Source organism: Lissotriton vulgaris, chromosome 6 (genome assembly GCF_964263255.1).
Source record: "Lissotriton vulgaris chromosome 6, aLisVul1.2, whole genome shotgun sequence".
NCBI lineage: Eukaryota > Metazoa > Chordata > Amphibia > Caudata > Salamandridae > Lissotriton > Lissotriton vulgaris.
The window spans coordinates 1,309,440,125-1,309,452,796 of NC_141694.1; the positions used below are offsets into that span (position 1 = coordinate 1,309,440,125).

General features: G+C 44.5%; 1 protein-coding gene across 2 annotated transcripts in view; it reads left to right on the forward strand.

Annotated features, from left to right (window-relative positions):
- Positions 1–12,672, forward strand: part of HBS1L (HBS1 like translational GTPase) — a 640,556-nt gene that overhangs the window by 506,909 nt on the left and 120,975 nt on the right. For both annotated transcript variants that reach the window (XM_086927450.1, XM_086927451.1), the window contains exon 9: positions 6,796–6,870. In XM_086927450.1, coding sequence (XP_086783576.1) covers positions 6,796–6,870 — 75 coding nt within the window. The remainder of the gene's footprint in view (positions 1–6,795; positions 6,871–12,672) is intronic.

Genomic DNA, 12,672 nt, shown 5'->3' on the forward strand with positions numbered 1-12,672 from the left:
ATGTTACGTGAAGATTCCTCTGGTCTTTAAGAGGATTACTATCCGAATTTACAAGCGAATCGCTAATACTTGGACATTGCAGTTAATATATCTGGACTGTCTGCACTTTTACTGATATATTATTTTGTGAATGCTGTATATGTACTTTAGCTATTATTTCGTTTGAAGTGCTCAGGGGGAATTTTTGTTAATCCAGATATGCCCTTTTTTATGGGGACTTGTGGGATAGATTGGTAGCCTATCCTTCTCTCTTTGGAGCACTCACTTATTGCATGTTCCTTATAACCCGCCTCAGTTGAGCGCCCAATTGTATACCTGGTTACCAGTATTAATAGTTAGTCTTCTCAAATGTTCTGTGTTTTGATGACACCTACATGTTATTGAGTAAACTAAAAAAATACTTGTAGTTTGGGATTTCAAACTGCCTGAGTTATGATTTGGTAAGAAGACTTTCCATCACTGTATTTGCTAGATACTAAGTTAGCTTGCACTACTTTCAGAAGAGTACATTTGGCTGTGCTGAAAGAATTCACAAGATAAGAGTATCCCTTTCACCGCGCATCTAAATATTATGCAGAGATGGTGAAGGTCATCCCTTTTGAACCAATGCATATATCTAATTTGTTTAAATATATTTCTATTGGTTTTATAAGCAGAACACAAATGCTGAAGAAAAAATAACTTTATATGTCCCTCCACTCTAAGACAGCAAACACTAATTGTCGTCCCCATGGAATGGATTTTCGCTTTGTTGATTTGCCCCTCCTTCAAATTTTATTGCACTCTGCTTTTTACAAGTGACCAAATGCTTTCCTTCCAAATAAAACGGCCTGCATGTTTGGGAACATCCGGTGATTAATTGGTCAGTGCTTAAGGGTAGCCAGGGTACATCCTATAGGTGTACCCTGGCCAAAATGTGGTCTTTTAACCACCATTGGACTCCGTCTCCACCTTTGGCCACTCTAAGAGGTATCTGAGATGGGTAGCTTGATACATAATGGTGAAACTGCCGAAGCCTAGCGCCCATTTTTTAACTTTCTCATAAGTGACGCGGCTTCTGCTCATGCTCTTCTCCCTCCCAACTTTGAGGTCCGCAAAATTGTGTTGCAGTTGGATTATGAACCATTGAACTGTCTGAATGAGAATGGCCTAGAAAGATTACTTACTACTCTGTGCAGGACCATTATCTTATCTGTTGCAAAGCATTTGGAGTCTCCAATCTTTTCTGTACTGAGGGCTACTAATGTATAATTAAATGCATTGAGAGCTACCAATATTATTTGTGTTGTATAATCTCAGTTTTTTAAATATGTATATTCAACCAAGCAAAGCGTTCTAATTTAATAAACTGGGCTGCACACAAGTGAGCTAGTCAGAGGTAGCGCGAGAGCTACAGTATCTCACAAGCTACTGGTTGGAGACCTTGGGGACCAGACCCATTAAGACATGGCTATGTCAGCTTTACAATTCATCTGGATGCTGAGCCACAATGATGAGAAGATGGCCTTGTGAAGGAATGGTTGTTGATACTTGCTTGATCATGGAGGAACTTCACTTGAAGGCTGAGTTAGTACAAAGGCACACCTTCTTTCCTAGAAATATTAATGACTAGTACCTCAGACTTCTGCATGTTCAGCTTGAATCCAGATGTTTCACAGTATCTCAGTGGTTCCTTGAGCGAATGAATTCACAGGGTTAGCCAGACAAGGTTGTTTTGAGAACGCGTCCCTCTATCCTGCCCAAGGTAGTCACAGCCTTCCACTTCGGGCAGTCCATCACCTTGCCCACCTTTTTTCCGCCTCCGCATCCCTCGAGAGAGGAAGAGAGGCTCCACCGTCTGGACCCAAAACGTGCACTCTCATTCTATCTGGAAGGCACACTCTAGTTCCGGGTGGATGACCAGCTCTTTGTGGTTACGTGGGCACTAGGAAGAGACGTGCGGTGCACAAACGGACCATCTCTCGGTGGGTCTTGTGCATCAAGGTTTGCTACTCCTTGGCGTAAAAGGATCCTCCTGTTGGCCTGAGGGCCCATTCCACTCTCGGACCACGGCGGCTACTAATGCACTGGGCCGGGGAGTCCCCGTGTGGGACATCTGTCAGGCAGCTACGTGGGCCTCGCTGCACACGTTCACTAGACACTGCTGCCTGGACAGCCAAGTCTGGAGAGATGGCTTTTTCGGCCGTTCCATTCTCCAGGACTTTCTTGTGTGATCATGGTTCGCAGACCCACCACCGGGGTTGGTATTGCTGGGGTATCTATTCTAAGGTAAGGAATCTAACACTAACCTGTTTCTTTTAGATGCACAAGTTACTTACCTTCGGTAACGATATATCTGTAAAAAACAGTAGTTAGTGTTAGATTCCTTACCGCCCCACCCATCCTCCCCGTTCTGCGAACCGAAATCTAGGGTTAAGATTCTTCCCTTTGAGGGCCCTAGTTTCATGGCACCAGTGTAGGTTTTTATCATGGCTATGCTTTCCTGTCGCCGAAAAGCTGTGTATAAGAACTGATGTCAGCGCGCGAGGGCAGCGTCTTAAGTACTCCGACGTCATCCCGGCACCAATGACGACAGACGGGAAGCCGCAGGTGCCTACCGACACGCAGAGGTACTGCTACGCAAAACTTTCCGAATCCAGTCTGACGCCTGGGGATATTCTTAGGTAAGGAATCAAACACTAACTACTGTTTCTTACAGGTATATCGTTACCGAAGGTAAGTAACTTGTGCTTTGAGTCAGGAGGAACAGAAAAGGTCTGAGGAGAAGCGGCATCCAGGTAAGTGATCCTCTATATTGCCCCCCCCCCCACCCCCCCACCCCCCCACCACCCCTGTCCCATCTGGGGGCCGTATCATTGCAATACAGCGCATTTTAAAAAGGTGCGCATGTCGCAAACAATGAAAGTGCTCCGTATTACCATGATTGTGCTGTCCCCATGGCAGCAGCGAACACTGGGTCCCCTGGGGGTTGTGTTTTCCAGTGAAATCCGGAACAGCTGCTCTGTGTTTCACAGTGCGGGTGGCAACCTGCCTGCATGTTGAAGTGGGATTAGAGGTATTACAGAAGGGGCCGCACAAGCGTCTGCGGCCCCCTCTGTATTAGCAAAGTGTCTCTGGAGCGTGCAAAGCTGGTGAAAACGCCCGTTATGCCCCTGGGCCACTTAGTGTAAAAAAAGAACAATTGATGGACAGAATGCAGAACAATGTCATACATTCACCCCAGTACAGAGATCTGGACCTAAATCCATAGTTTTTTTGCTCACCATGCCATTCCAGTTTGGACCCAGCCCAATGGGAACAGTCCAGCCCGAACTGCCAGGCCAGATCCTCCCTGGACTGTAGGACACAAAAAAGGCGAAGTGATATGCTAGAGGCCAGAGTTGAGCATATCTCTTCATTAGTTACAAATAAAACCACATTTTGAAAAGCTCCAACGTTCCGAATATAATTAAGTTTTTTTCTATATTTTTGATTTGTAAATTAAATAAAACATTTCATAATTTGTTCGATACTTGTTTCTGTAGCTGCATTGCTTTGAGGTTCAAACCGTAGAATTCGCTTAAGCTGGGGTACCCAGCTTCCAGTGGTGATTTGTGGGGCTCCCTAGGAGCACAAGCATTTGCAATGCAATAGGTCTCGCATTAGGAAAGTGTGAGCTATTGGCATTGTAAATGAACAATTTTTTTAATGTACTGGCTTTGAAAATATATAAATTAATAGCAATGTTATTCACAAAGCCAATAGCTTACACTTTCCTAATGGGAGTCCTATTAAATGTAAATGTAATTGAGCTTATATAGCGCACAGCTACCCACAAAGGGTTTCCCGGCGCTTGCTTAGGGAACCCGTCCTGGTATTCCCCCGTGCGATAACCCCGGCAGGGTATCCACAAGGTGAAAGCCAGGCATCCCGCCGCGAGGGGCCGTTGTGGAGGTTAAGCAAGCTATTGCCCAGAGTCGCAGAGTGTGAACCCGTGAGTTGAGAAGGCACCGGAGCGAGAATTATCGAGTCCGTGGAATTTTTTGAGCCCAAGACCCGCCGAGGCGGGGGATTGAACCCTGGTCCAGGGCCGATCTCAGCTTCCGGGTCTGCCGCCTCTAACCCCTGAGCCACACTTCTCCACAGCTCCATTAGCTAGATAGAAAGCAAGGACAGTGCTGTTGTGGTGCTGAGTGATGATGTGGTTGGGCTGAATGATGTGGTTGGGCTGAGTGATGTGGTGGTGTATTGGAGTGATGTGGTGGTGTATTGGAGTGATGTGGTGGTGTATTGGAGTGATGTGGTGGTGTCCCCGAGTGATGTGGTGGTGTATTGGAGTGATGTGGTGGTGTTCCCGAGTGATGTGGTGGTGTCCCCGAGTGATGTGGCGGTGTCCCCGAGTGATGTGGTGGTGTCCCCGAGTTATGGTGAGTGAGGGTGTGAGGTTGTAAGGGTGAGAGGGTTGTGAGGGTGTGAGGTTGTGAGGGTGTGAGGTTGTGAGGGTGAGAGGGGTGTGAGGTTGTGAGGGTGACTGGGTGGGGGGTGTGTGAGAGTGAAGGGGTGTGTGAGGGTGAGAGGGTGTTTGAGGGTGAAAGGGTGTGTGAGGGTGAAAGGGTGTGTGAGGGTGTGTGAGGGTGAGGAGAGGGTGTGTGAGGGTGAGGGTGTGTGTGAGGGTGAGGGGGTGTGTGAGGGTGAGGGGGTGTGTGAGGGTGAGGGGGTGTGTGAGGGTGAGGGGGTGTGTGAGGGTGAAGGGGTGTGTGAGGGGGAAGGGGTGTGTGAGGGGGAAGGGGTGTGTGAGGGGGAAGGGGTGTGTGAGGGTGAAGGGGTGTGTGAGGGTGAAGGGGTGTGTGAGGGTGAAGGGGTGTGTGAGGGTGAGAGGGTGTGTGAGGGTGTGAGGGGGTGTGAAGATGGGGGGGTTGAGGGTGTGTGAGGGGAGAGGGTGTGAGGGGGAGTGAGAGTGAGTGTGGGGGTGGGTGAGAGGTTGGGTGAGGGGGTGTGGGTGTGAGGGGAGGTGGGGGTGAGGGTGTGTAGGGGTGAGCGTGTGTGAGGGTGAGGGCGAGAGGGTTGTGAGGGTTAGGGTGAGTGAGGGATGTGTGAGAGTGATGGGTGTGTGGGAGGGTGAGAGGGTGTGAGGGTAAGGGGGTGTGAGAGGAAGTGGGTGTGAGATGTGAGAGGTGTGAGGGTGAGAGGTGTGAGGGTGAGAGGTGGGAGGGTGAGAGGTGTGAGGGTGAGGGTGAGAGGTGTGAGAGGTGTGAGGGTGAGAGGTGTGAGGGTGAGAGGTGTGAGGGTGAGAGGTGTGAGGGTGAGAGGTGTGAGGGTGAGAGGTGTAAGGGTGAGTGAGGGTGAGAGGTGTGAGGGTGAGAGGTGTAAGGGTGAGTGAGGGTGAGAGGTGTGAGGGTGAGAGGTGTAAGGGTGAGTGAGGGTGTGAGTGAGGGTGAGCGGATGTGAGGGAGAGGGGGTGTGCGGGTGAGGGGGTGTGGGTGAGAAGGTTGTGAGGGTGGGTGTGTGAGGGGGAGTGAGGGTGAGGGTCCGAAGTAAATGGTGGCAGGGCAGACATAAGACAGAGAGAAGAGACTGCATGGTGACTGTGTTGGTAAGTTTCAGAATCAGGAGGGGCAGAGTCAGCACAGTCTGTGAGGGGTCAACGTGTCTAGAGGCAAAGCATAGCGGATGTAGCATTGCAGCTTGCAAGTCGAGTGTTTTCAAGCTGAGTTTCCCTAGAGAGATGGCAACACAGCAACAGCATTTGAGGAGCAAGGCTACTGTAAAGTAGCACGGTAGGCTTTCACTTTCGTCCAGAAACAAGCGCTCTGCATTGCTGGAGCGGGAGCGCATTCCTTTGAAGTCTGATTGGGGGGGAGCGGCAGTATTTGAAATCTGAAGCGAGGCACAGACAAATGGTGGTGTGTGTTATGTGGCTGGCGATGGCGTGCACGCGCATAGATCACATGAACTGTATGCAATCCGCAGCCGTTTTGGTAGACTTTTCTTGTCCGCTTACTATAATCTCACCGAGCAATGCGCCAGCGCATTGGCTCAGGCGAGACCTTAAAAAGGTTAAGACCCGCTGGTCTGGGACCTTCGTGGTGTCTCAGTGAAAGGCAGCGGTTATGTGCAGTGCAGAGTCAGAGCCTCTTTGCGCATGTGTGCCTGTAAGGTGTCTCGGTACGAAGCTTAATGAAGGAATGTTAGTTAAATGACACAATACACAGAGAGAAAGCCATGTTAATGTCTTTGTAATGACTTTGGTAAGTTACGGAAAGTAGTATTGGTCAAGGTGCACGTTATGTCATTACTTTGATGCAACTGAAGCGTAGAAATGGGTATCTACAATTCTGCATGTATGCTGATTATAAACTTGAAATATATCTAATGAAATAAAAAGAAATGTGTTGTGCAGAATCTTTTAATGTTAAAAGGTTTTAAAAACCCAATGGCAAGTACAACTTGAATGCAGATAATGGTACCTTGTCCTGGCATGATTTCTTTCCGAATTGCACTGAAAACCTATGATATTTTTTTTTTAAGCCAGTATTTTGTTAGAAGTGAGAAAGATAATGATCTTTCTACATAAATTATGGTGCATCAAGGTTGCGCCACTATTAGTGTGTTTTTTTCGATGAACATGTATTTGATAGTGCTTCATAGTGGCAATCGTCCCATCAGTTTATGCATCCAATAAGACAAGTAATAAAATCAGCAGGATGTTGCTGGTCAAAATAATTGTGCATTTTTGTTTATTTTGATTACTCTGGTTGAATTAATTTGTGTTTTCATGATCGATGTCTACTTTCCTCCTACATTATTTACTTTTAGGTGAATTGGCAGCAGGAGCGATTTAATGAAATTACCAGTAAACTTGGACACTTTCTTAAGCAGGCCGGCTTCAAGGTAAAGTGCTTTCATGGCCGTGTGTTATTGCACTAATTTTGTTTCATGATGTGAATGTTAGATGGTTGAATTTTGAGTAATTGTAATCTGAGCCATAGGACAAGTTAAGCCTTTGCAGCAAAATAGTTTTTACTTTGCCGTCATTGGGTCTGTAAGTATATTAATGAACACTATATAAGAATCTCCACACGCTATCAGGATATCCTGGACACTTTTACATTTGAAACGTTTTTCCTCATGTTAGAATATGCATACCAAAAAAGTCACTATATAGATATATATATATATATATATCTATAGATATATAGATATATATATATATATATCTATATATATATATAATATATGTCAAAGTCTAGAGAGCTAAGGGATGATAATACCTCCGACTCATTCTGGATAACAAATACCCCCACTTCTCTGTGCAGTGTACCAATAAGACCGTCATCAATCAACTAGTTCTACTAAGGGGTGCCATCTGGCTGGTCCATCTTGGCTATCCATCAATTAGTCAAATTCTTTGGAGCTGAATCCTGGAACTCTCTCTGAGTATGGCAGTTCCCGACACTCTTTAATTAGTTAACCATTACAAATAAAACTAAAGGGCCATAATGCAACACTGATTTGCAGCTTACGTTGACCCCCTGGCCTAAAAAGCATACTTTTCTTAGAGCAAGTAATTCTTCGAAATGGAGAAATTGTAGCAGGAGAGGTTGTTTCTGGTTGCAGATCTTCTGAGAATTTCATTGGTTTAGCCAACACACACGTTAACACTGACGATGAAAGCTTTAACGTTTCCTTTCCTCCTGCTGCCAATGTGGGAAGATATTGGAATTCGGTTACGTGTATCTACACTGTAGCTCCAAAACAATAATTACAAATGCAGCCATGACCAGCTGCTCTAGTCTCAGATAATGCACTTTATCCTGGGAATACTGTTCCTGGGTTCGATACATTTCACCCTGCCTATCCATCCTCAATGTATAAACATAATGCTGATGTTTTAAAGGCTGCCTTTGCGTCTTCCACCAGCATAACTATTCCTTCTGTCTCAATCTCTGTGTCACTAGATAAGAAAAAAATACTTTTAGAGTAGCTTAATAGTGGATGACTCCGAAACGTTCAAAGCAGTGTGGTTGGTTATAAAGTATTGGAATATAGTGTTGCAGTGAGCAGTGGTGGCTGGTGAAATGTTTTGTGGTGTAAATACCTTCCAAACACTGCCCTAGTGTGTGAGTCAAAGTTCCCCAGCCATACTGTGTTGGCCATATTTAATATTCTTTTCATAGTTATGGGGCTCGAATGATGCAAACTCCTGCATCCGATACTGCCCCCCTCATCCTGGAACTATTAATACCTTCCTTATCTCGTGAAACTTAGAGACATTCGACTATAACAAGCTAGGCTGATCTTTACAGGATTCTGTAGTTCCTTAAACATGCCCACTTCTGCTTTTCATCTAGATGAGATTTTTGGGAAGGTGTTGGGAAGTAGGCTAGAGGGTCTTATTCTGTTGTACATTCATGCTGCCCAAAATAGTTAAGGAAAGACCATAGGTGACCGAACTAAAAAGGACCTTCACCTCACATTGTCATCAGGGCAGGTGCAGGAATGTTTCTCAAATCATGTTTAAAACGATCACTTTAATACATACATACCTGAAGCATGAAGTGGTAGCACACTTATTTGTTATCAGAAGATTTTCTATTGAAATAACCACAACATTGCCTACTGACTTGTGGTTTTACTGATAAAACTATATAATGTTCGGTATTTGAGTTTCTGCAAATAATTGTCATTTGCACATCACCAAGTAAAGTGTTATGGTTTGTTTTACTCCTGTTTAAATCTTTGTTTGCGTCACATTTCTGAAGAACAAAAAGGTTTCCTAATTCCAGATATATTTTGAAATACATGTACTATTTACAAGCTGTTTAAATGTGGTAAAAACTGACAATTTACAGCCTTTTGTTTCACAATGATTGTCTGACAGCACAGTGTACAAAAACCTTTACCTGTAATTAGAGAAAGAAAAGTAAAGACCATTTTTCAGAATAGGATAAGAAACAATTAGTAAAAAGACAAACTGACATTTGACCTCTGTCCTTGAACAGACAGCAAGTTTTAGAGATCTTTATTGCTCGTTCTCTTTCTGAATGAACATAACACCTGTTTATACCAGCTTAACTTCACTGGCGAAAACAAAGGATTAGGTGCTATAAATAGTTCAACCTGATAAAATCTGACTCGCCGTAGCAAGTAGGCGAGTAGATTTTTAGAGGCCTGCTATTGAGTTGAATACTGTAGTTCCTTAAATATGCCCACATCTGCTTTTCATCTAGATGAGATTTTTATGAAGGTGTTGGGAAGTAGGCTAGAGGGTCTTATTCTGTTGTGCATTCATGCTGCCCAAAATAGTTTAGGAAACACCATAGGTGACCGAACTAAAAAGGCCCTTCACCTCACAAAAGTAGCCTGGTAAGAGAGGTAGAAACCAGTTTCTTTCTGCCTTTAGAATTCAAAAGGCTTTCAGTTATGTTGACCAGTGTGTCCGTGTCTACATGCTTAGGGTGAACTGTCATGGCATGTGATTTTAAAGAGGGTTGCCTAGTAAGGGTAGGAGGGCAAAGAATGCCTCCCTAGGGTGGTGGAGAATCAAGGAGGGACAAGACCGGGTTGCCTTCAGTGCCGTCTATTCCTCAGCAGGAAAGTACTCCTTAAGATCATGTGTAAGTGTAGTGACTTACAAATTGAGTAAGATTGTCATTTTTAGTGCAGCGATTCACCATACCACGGGTAGCATACGAGACCACAGCTCAATAAACTTGCTTTGACGTACCTTAAAAGGTTAGAGATGTTCAATCGGATGCAGTCGTTACATGGCTGCAGGTGTGCCCTCAGTGCCCTCTGTTTCTCTCGAGCCTCTGGTTCTGCACCACTTCGGTCCTGTCGCGAGTCCCTGTCCCTGTGCCAGTTCCATCCACATCGCTGGAGGAAGGGCACCCTGTTGTGGTTTTCGACTCAAAGCTGAAAGCATCTCAGTCTCACCCTCGTACCAAACCCACTGGTGCCTAGCTTATTGGAAGTCATTCTGATTCTGGCACGTGCCCTTTACCAGGCTGCCCTGCACATGCCCTGCATCAACTTTTCAGATTGGGTTCTCATGATAACTAACATTATGATGGGAGGCAAATCTGTCCCACAGTGCAATGAGGACAATTGGTATGAAGGGTTACAGGATGCTATTCAGGCCTTGAAAAATTATAAATACTTTACTAGACCTGCAGTTCTAGCGACTTAAATAATCTACTCAACCTAATTATAATGCTCTTGACCCGTAAACTAGTTTCAAATGTTGTGATCTTGGGCAAATATTTTAAATCACTGAGCTGCCATTTTCTTCTTTCCCACATATGAGAGCACTTTTAAATATGCAGTTTCAGCTTGTCTGCTGTACAAAATAACACTTTAGTTTGATTTAATAGACTAAACCATTGCTCAATATAAATCTAGCTACATATAAGATACCATGACCACGGACTTGCCTCTTGGTTCGTTACCCACATTGTCATCAGGGCAGATGCAGGAATGTTTCTCAAATCATGTTTAAAACGATCACTTTTAATACATACATACCTGGAGCATGAAGTGGTAGCACACTTATTTATCAGAAGATTTATTTTCTATTGAAATAACCACAACATTTCCCACTGACCTGTGGTTTTACTGATACAACTATATAATGTTCGGAATTTGAGTTTCTGCAAATATTTGTCATTTGCACATCACCAAGTAAAGTGTTATGAATTGTTTTACTCCTGTTTAAATCTTTGTTTGTGTCACATTTCTGAAGTACAAAAAGGTTTTCCTAATCCAGATATATTTTGAAATACTTGTAATATCTATTTACAAGCTGTTTAAATGTGTTTAAAAACTGCACTTTAACAGCCTTTTGTTTCACAATGATTGTCAGGCAGCTCAATTTACAAAAACCTTTACCTGTAATTACAGAAAGAAAAGTAAAGATCATTTTCCAGGTTAGGATAAGAAACAATTAGTAAAAAGACAAACTGACATTTGACCTCTGTCCTTGAACAGACAGCAAATGTGTCAAGATTAAATCAAGTTTTAGAGATGTCTTTATTGCTCATTCACTTTCTGAATGAACATAAAACCTGTTTATACCAGCTTAAGTTCACTGGCGAAAACAAAGGATTGGGTGCTATAAATAGCTCAACCTGATAAAATCTGACTTGCCGTAGCAAGTAGGCGAGTAGATTTTTAGAGGCCTGCTATTGAGTTGAATAAGTCTCTAGTCTCTCCCCCTGATCCTGCCACAGAGGCAAGTACATCTTTTGTAGCTGTGATAAGATTATTATTATTATTTTTTTTATTTTTTAAGCGCGCGGCTACCCCCAGCGGGGGTGTCCCGGCGCTGTGGACAACAGTGGCAGAGACCATAGGAAAGCTAGTAGCTGGAAAACAGCCATGTCTTCAAACTGCGCCTGAACAGAGATTCCGATTCGATCAGTCAAAGATTTAATGGAAGGGAGTTCCATAGCTTTGCCATAACCACCGCAAAAGTTCTACCCCCTTTTCTTGAGCGATAGAAATGGTGGGAGGAGCAAGAGACGGAGGTGGTGGATCTGAGGGCTCGAGATGAGTGGACTAGCTTCAGCCTACGTCTGAGATACCCTGGTCCCTTGCCATTCAGAGCCCTGAAAGACAGGACCAGGGCTTTAAACTGAATGCGAGAAGATATCGGGAGCCAGTGAAGGTTCTTCAAGTGAGGGGTAATAGAGTGGCGATAGGGAATGTTACTTATCAGCCTGGCAGCAGCATTCTGAACAATCTGCAACTGATGTATAAGGTAAGCTGGAGCTCCCACGTATAAGCTATTAGAATAGTCCAGATGGGAGGTAATGAGGGCATGCACGATAGTCCTCTTTGAATCCATGGGCAGGTAGAGGAAGAGCTTTTTAATCATGCACAATTTGCCAAAGCAGGCAGAGGTGACTTTATGGATTTGGGCTTTACATGACAATTCATTGTCAATTAAAAAGCCCAGATTCCGAGCAGATTTAACGGGAGACGGGGGAGGGTTCAGTTCGAACGGCCACCACATAGATGGTAGCAATGGGGATTTTTGGTTGAAAAATAGCACCTCGGTTTTGTCGGTGTTCAACTTCAGGGTATTAGAAGTCATCCATAATACAATGTTAGAGAGGCAAGCTTTGAAGTTTGATAGTCCGTTGTCGGAGTGATCTCTAAATTAAAACATTAGCTGTGTATCATCAGCGTAGGAGACCACTCTGAACCCATAGGCCTCTACTACCCTCGCCAGTGGTGAAAGATAAACATTGAAGAAAAGGGGGCCAAGTGCCGACCCCTGAAGGAATCCACAACTAAGGTTTTTTTTATCTTTTGACAGGTAGGGCCGGCACCAAACCTGTTGCGTTCTATCTGTTAGAAATTATTTTATCCAGGCCAAGGGAGTGTCTCTTATCCCTACATTATGGAGTCCATCCAGCAGGATGGAATGTGAGTCGGTGTCGAAAGCCGCGGACAGATCTAGGAGCACCTGCATGGCTACCTCGCCTCTGTCCACGCTCTCCCTAATCGTCTGTTACCTCTAGTAGAGCTGTCTCCGTACTGTACCCAGATCTGAATCTGGATTGCGAGTCATGGAGGAGTTTTCTAGACTCCAAATAGTCGGCCAGCTGTTCTTGCACGACTTTTTCCAATACCTTGGCTGGTTTGGAGAGGAGTGATATTGGCCGGTAGTTTCTAAATGCTGACGGATCA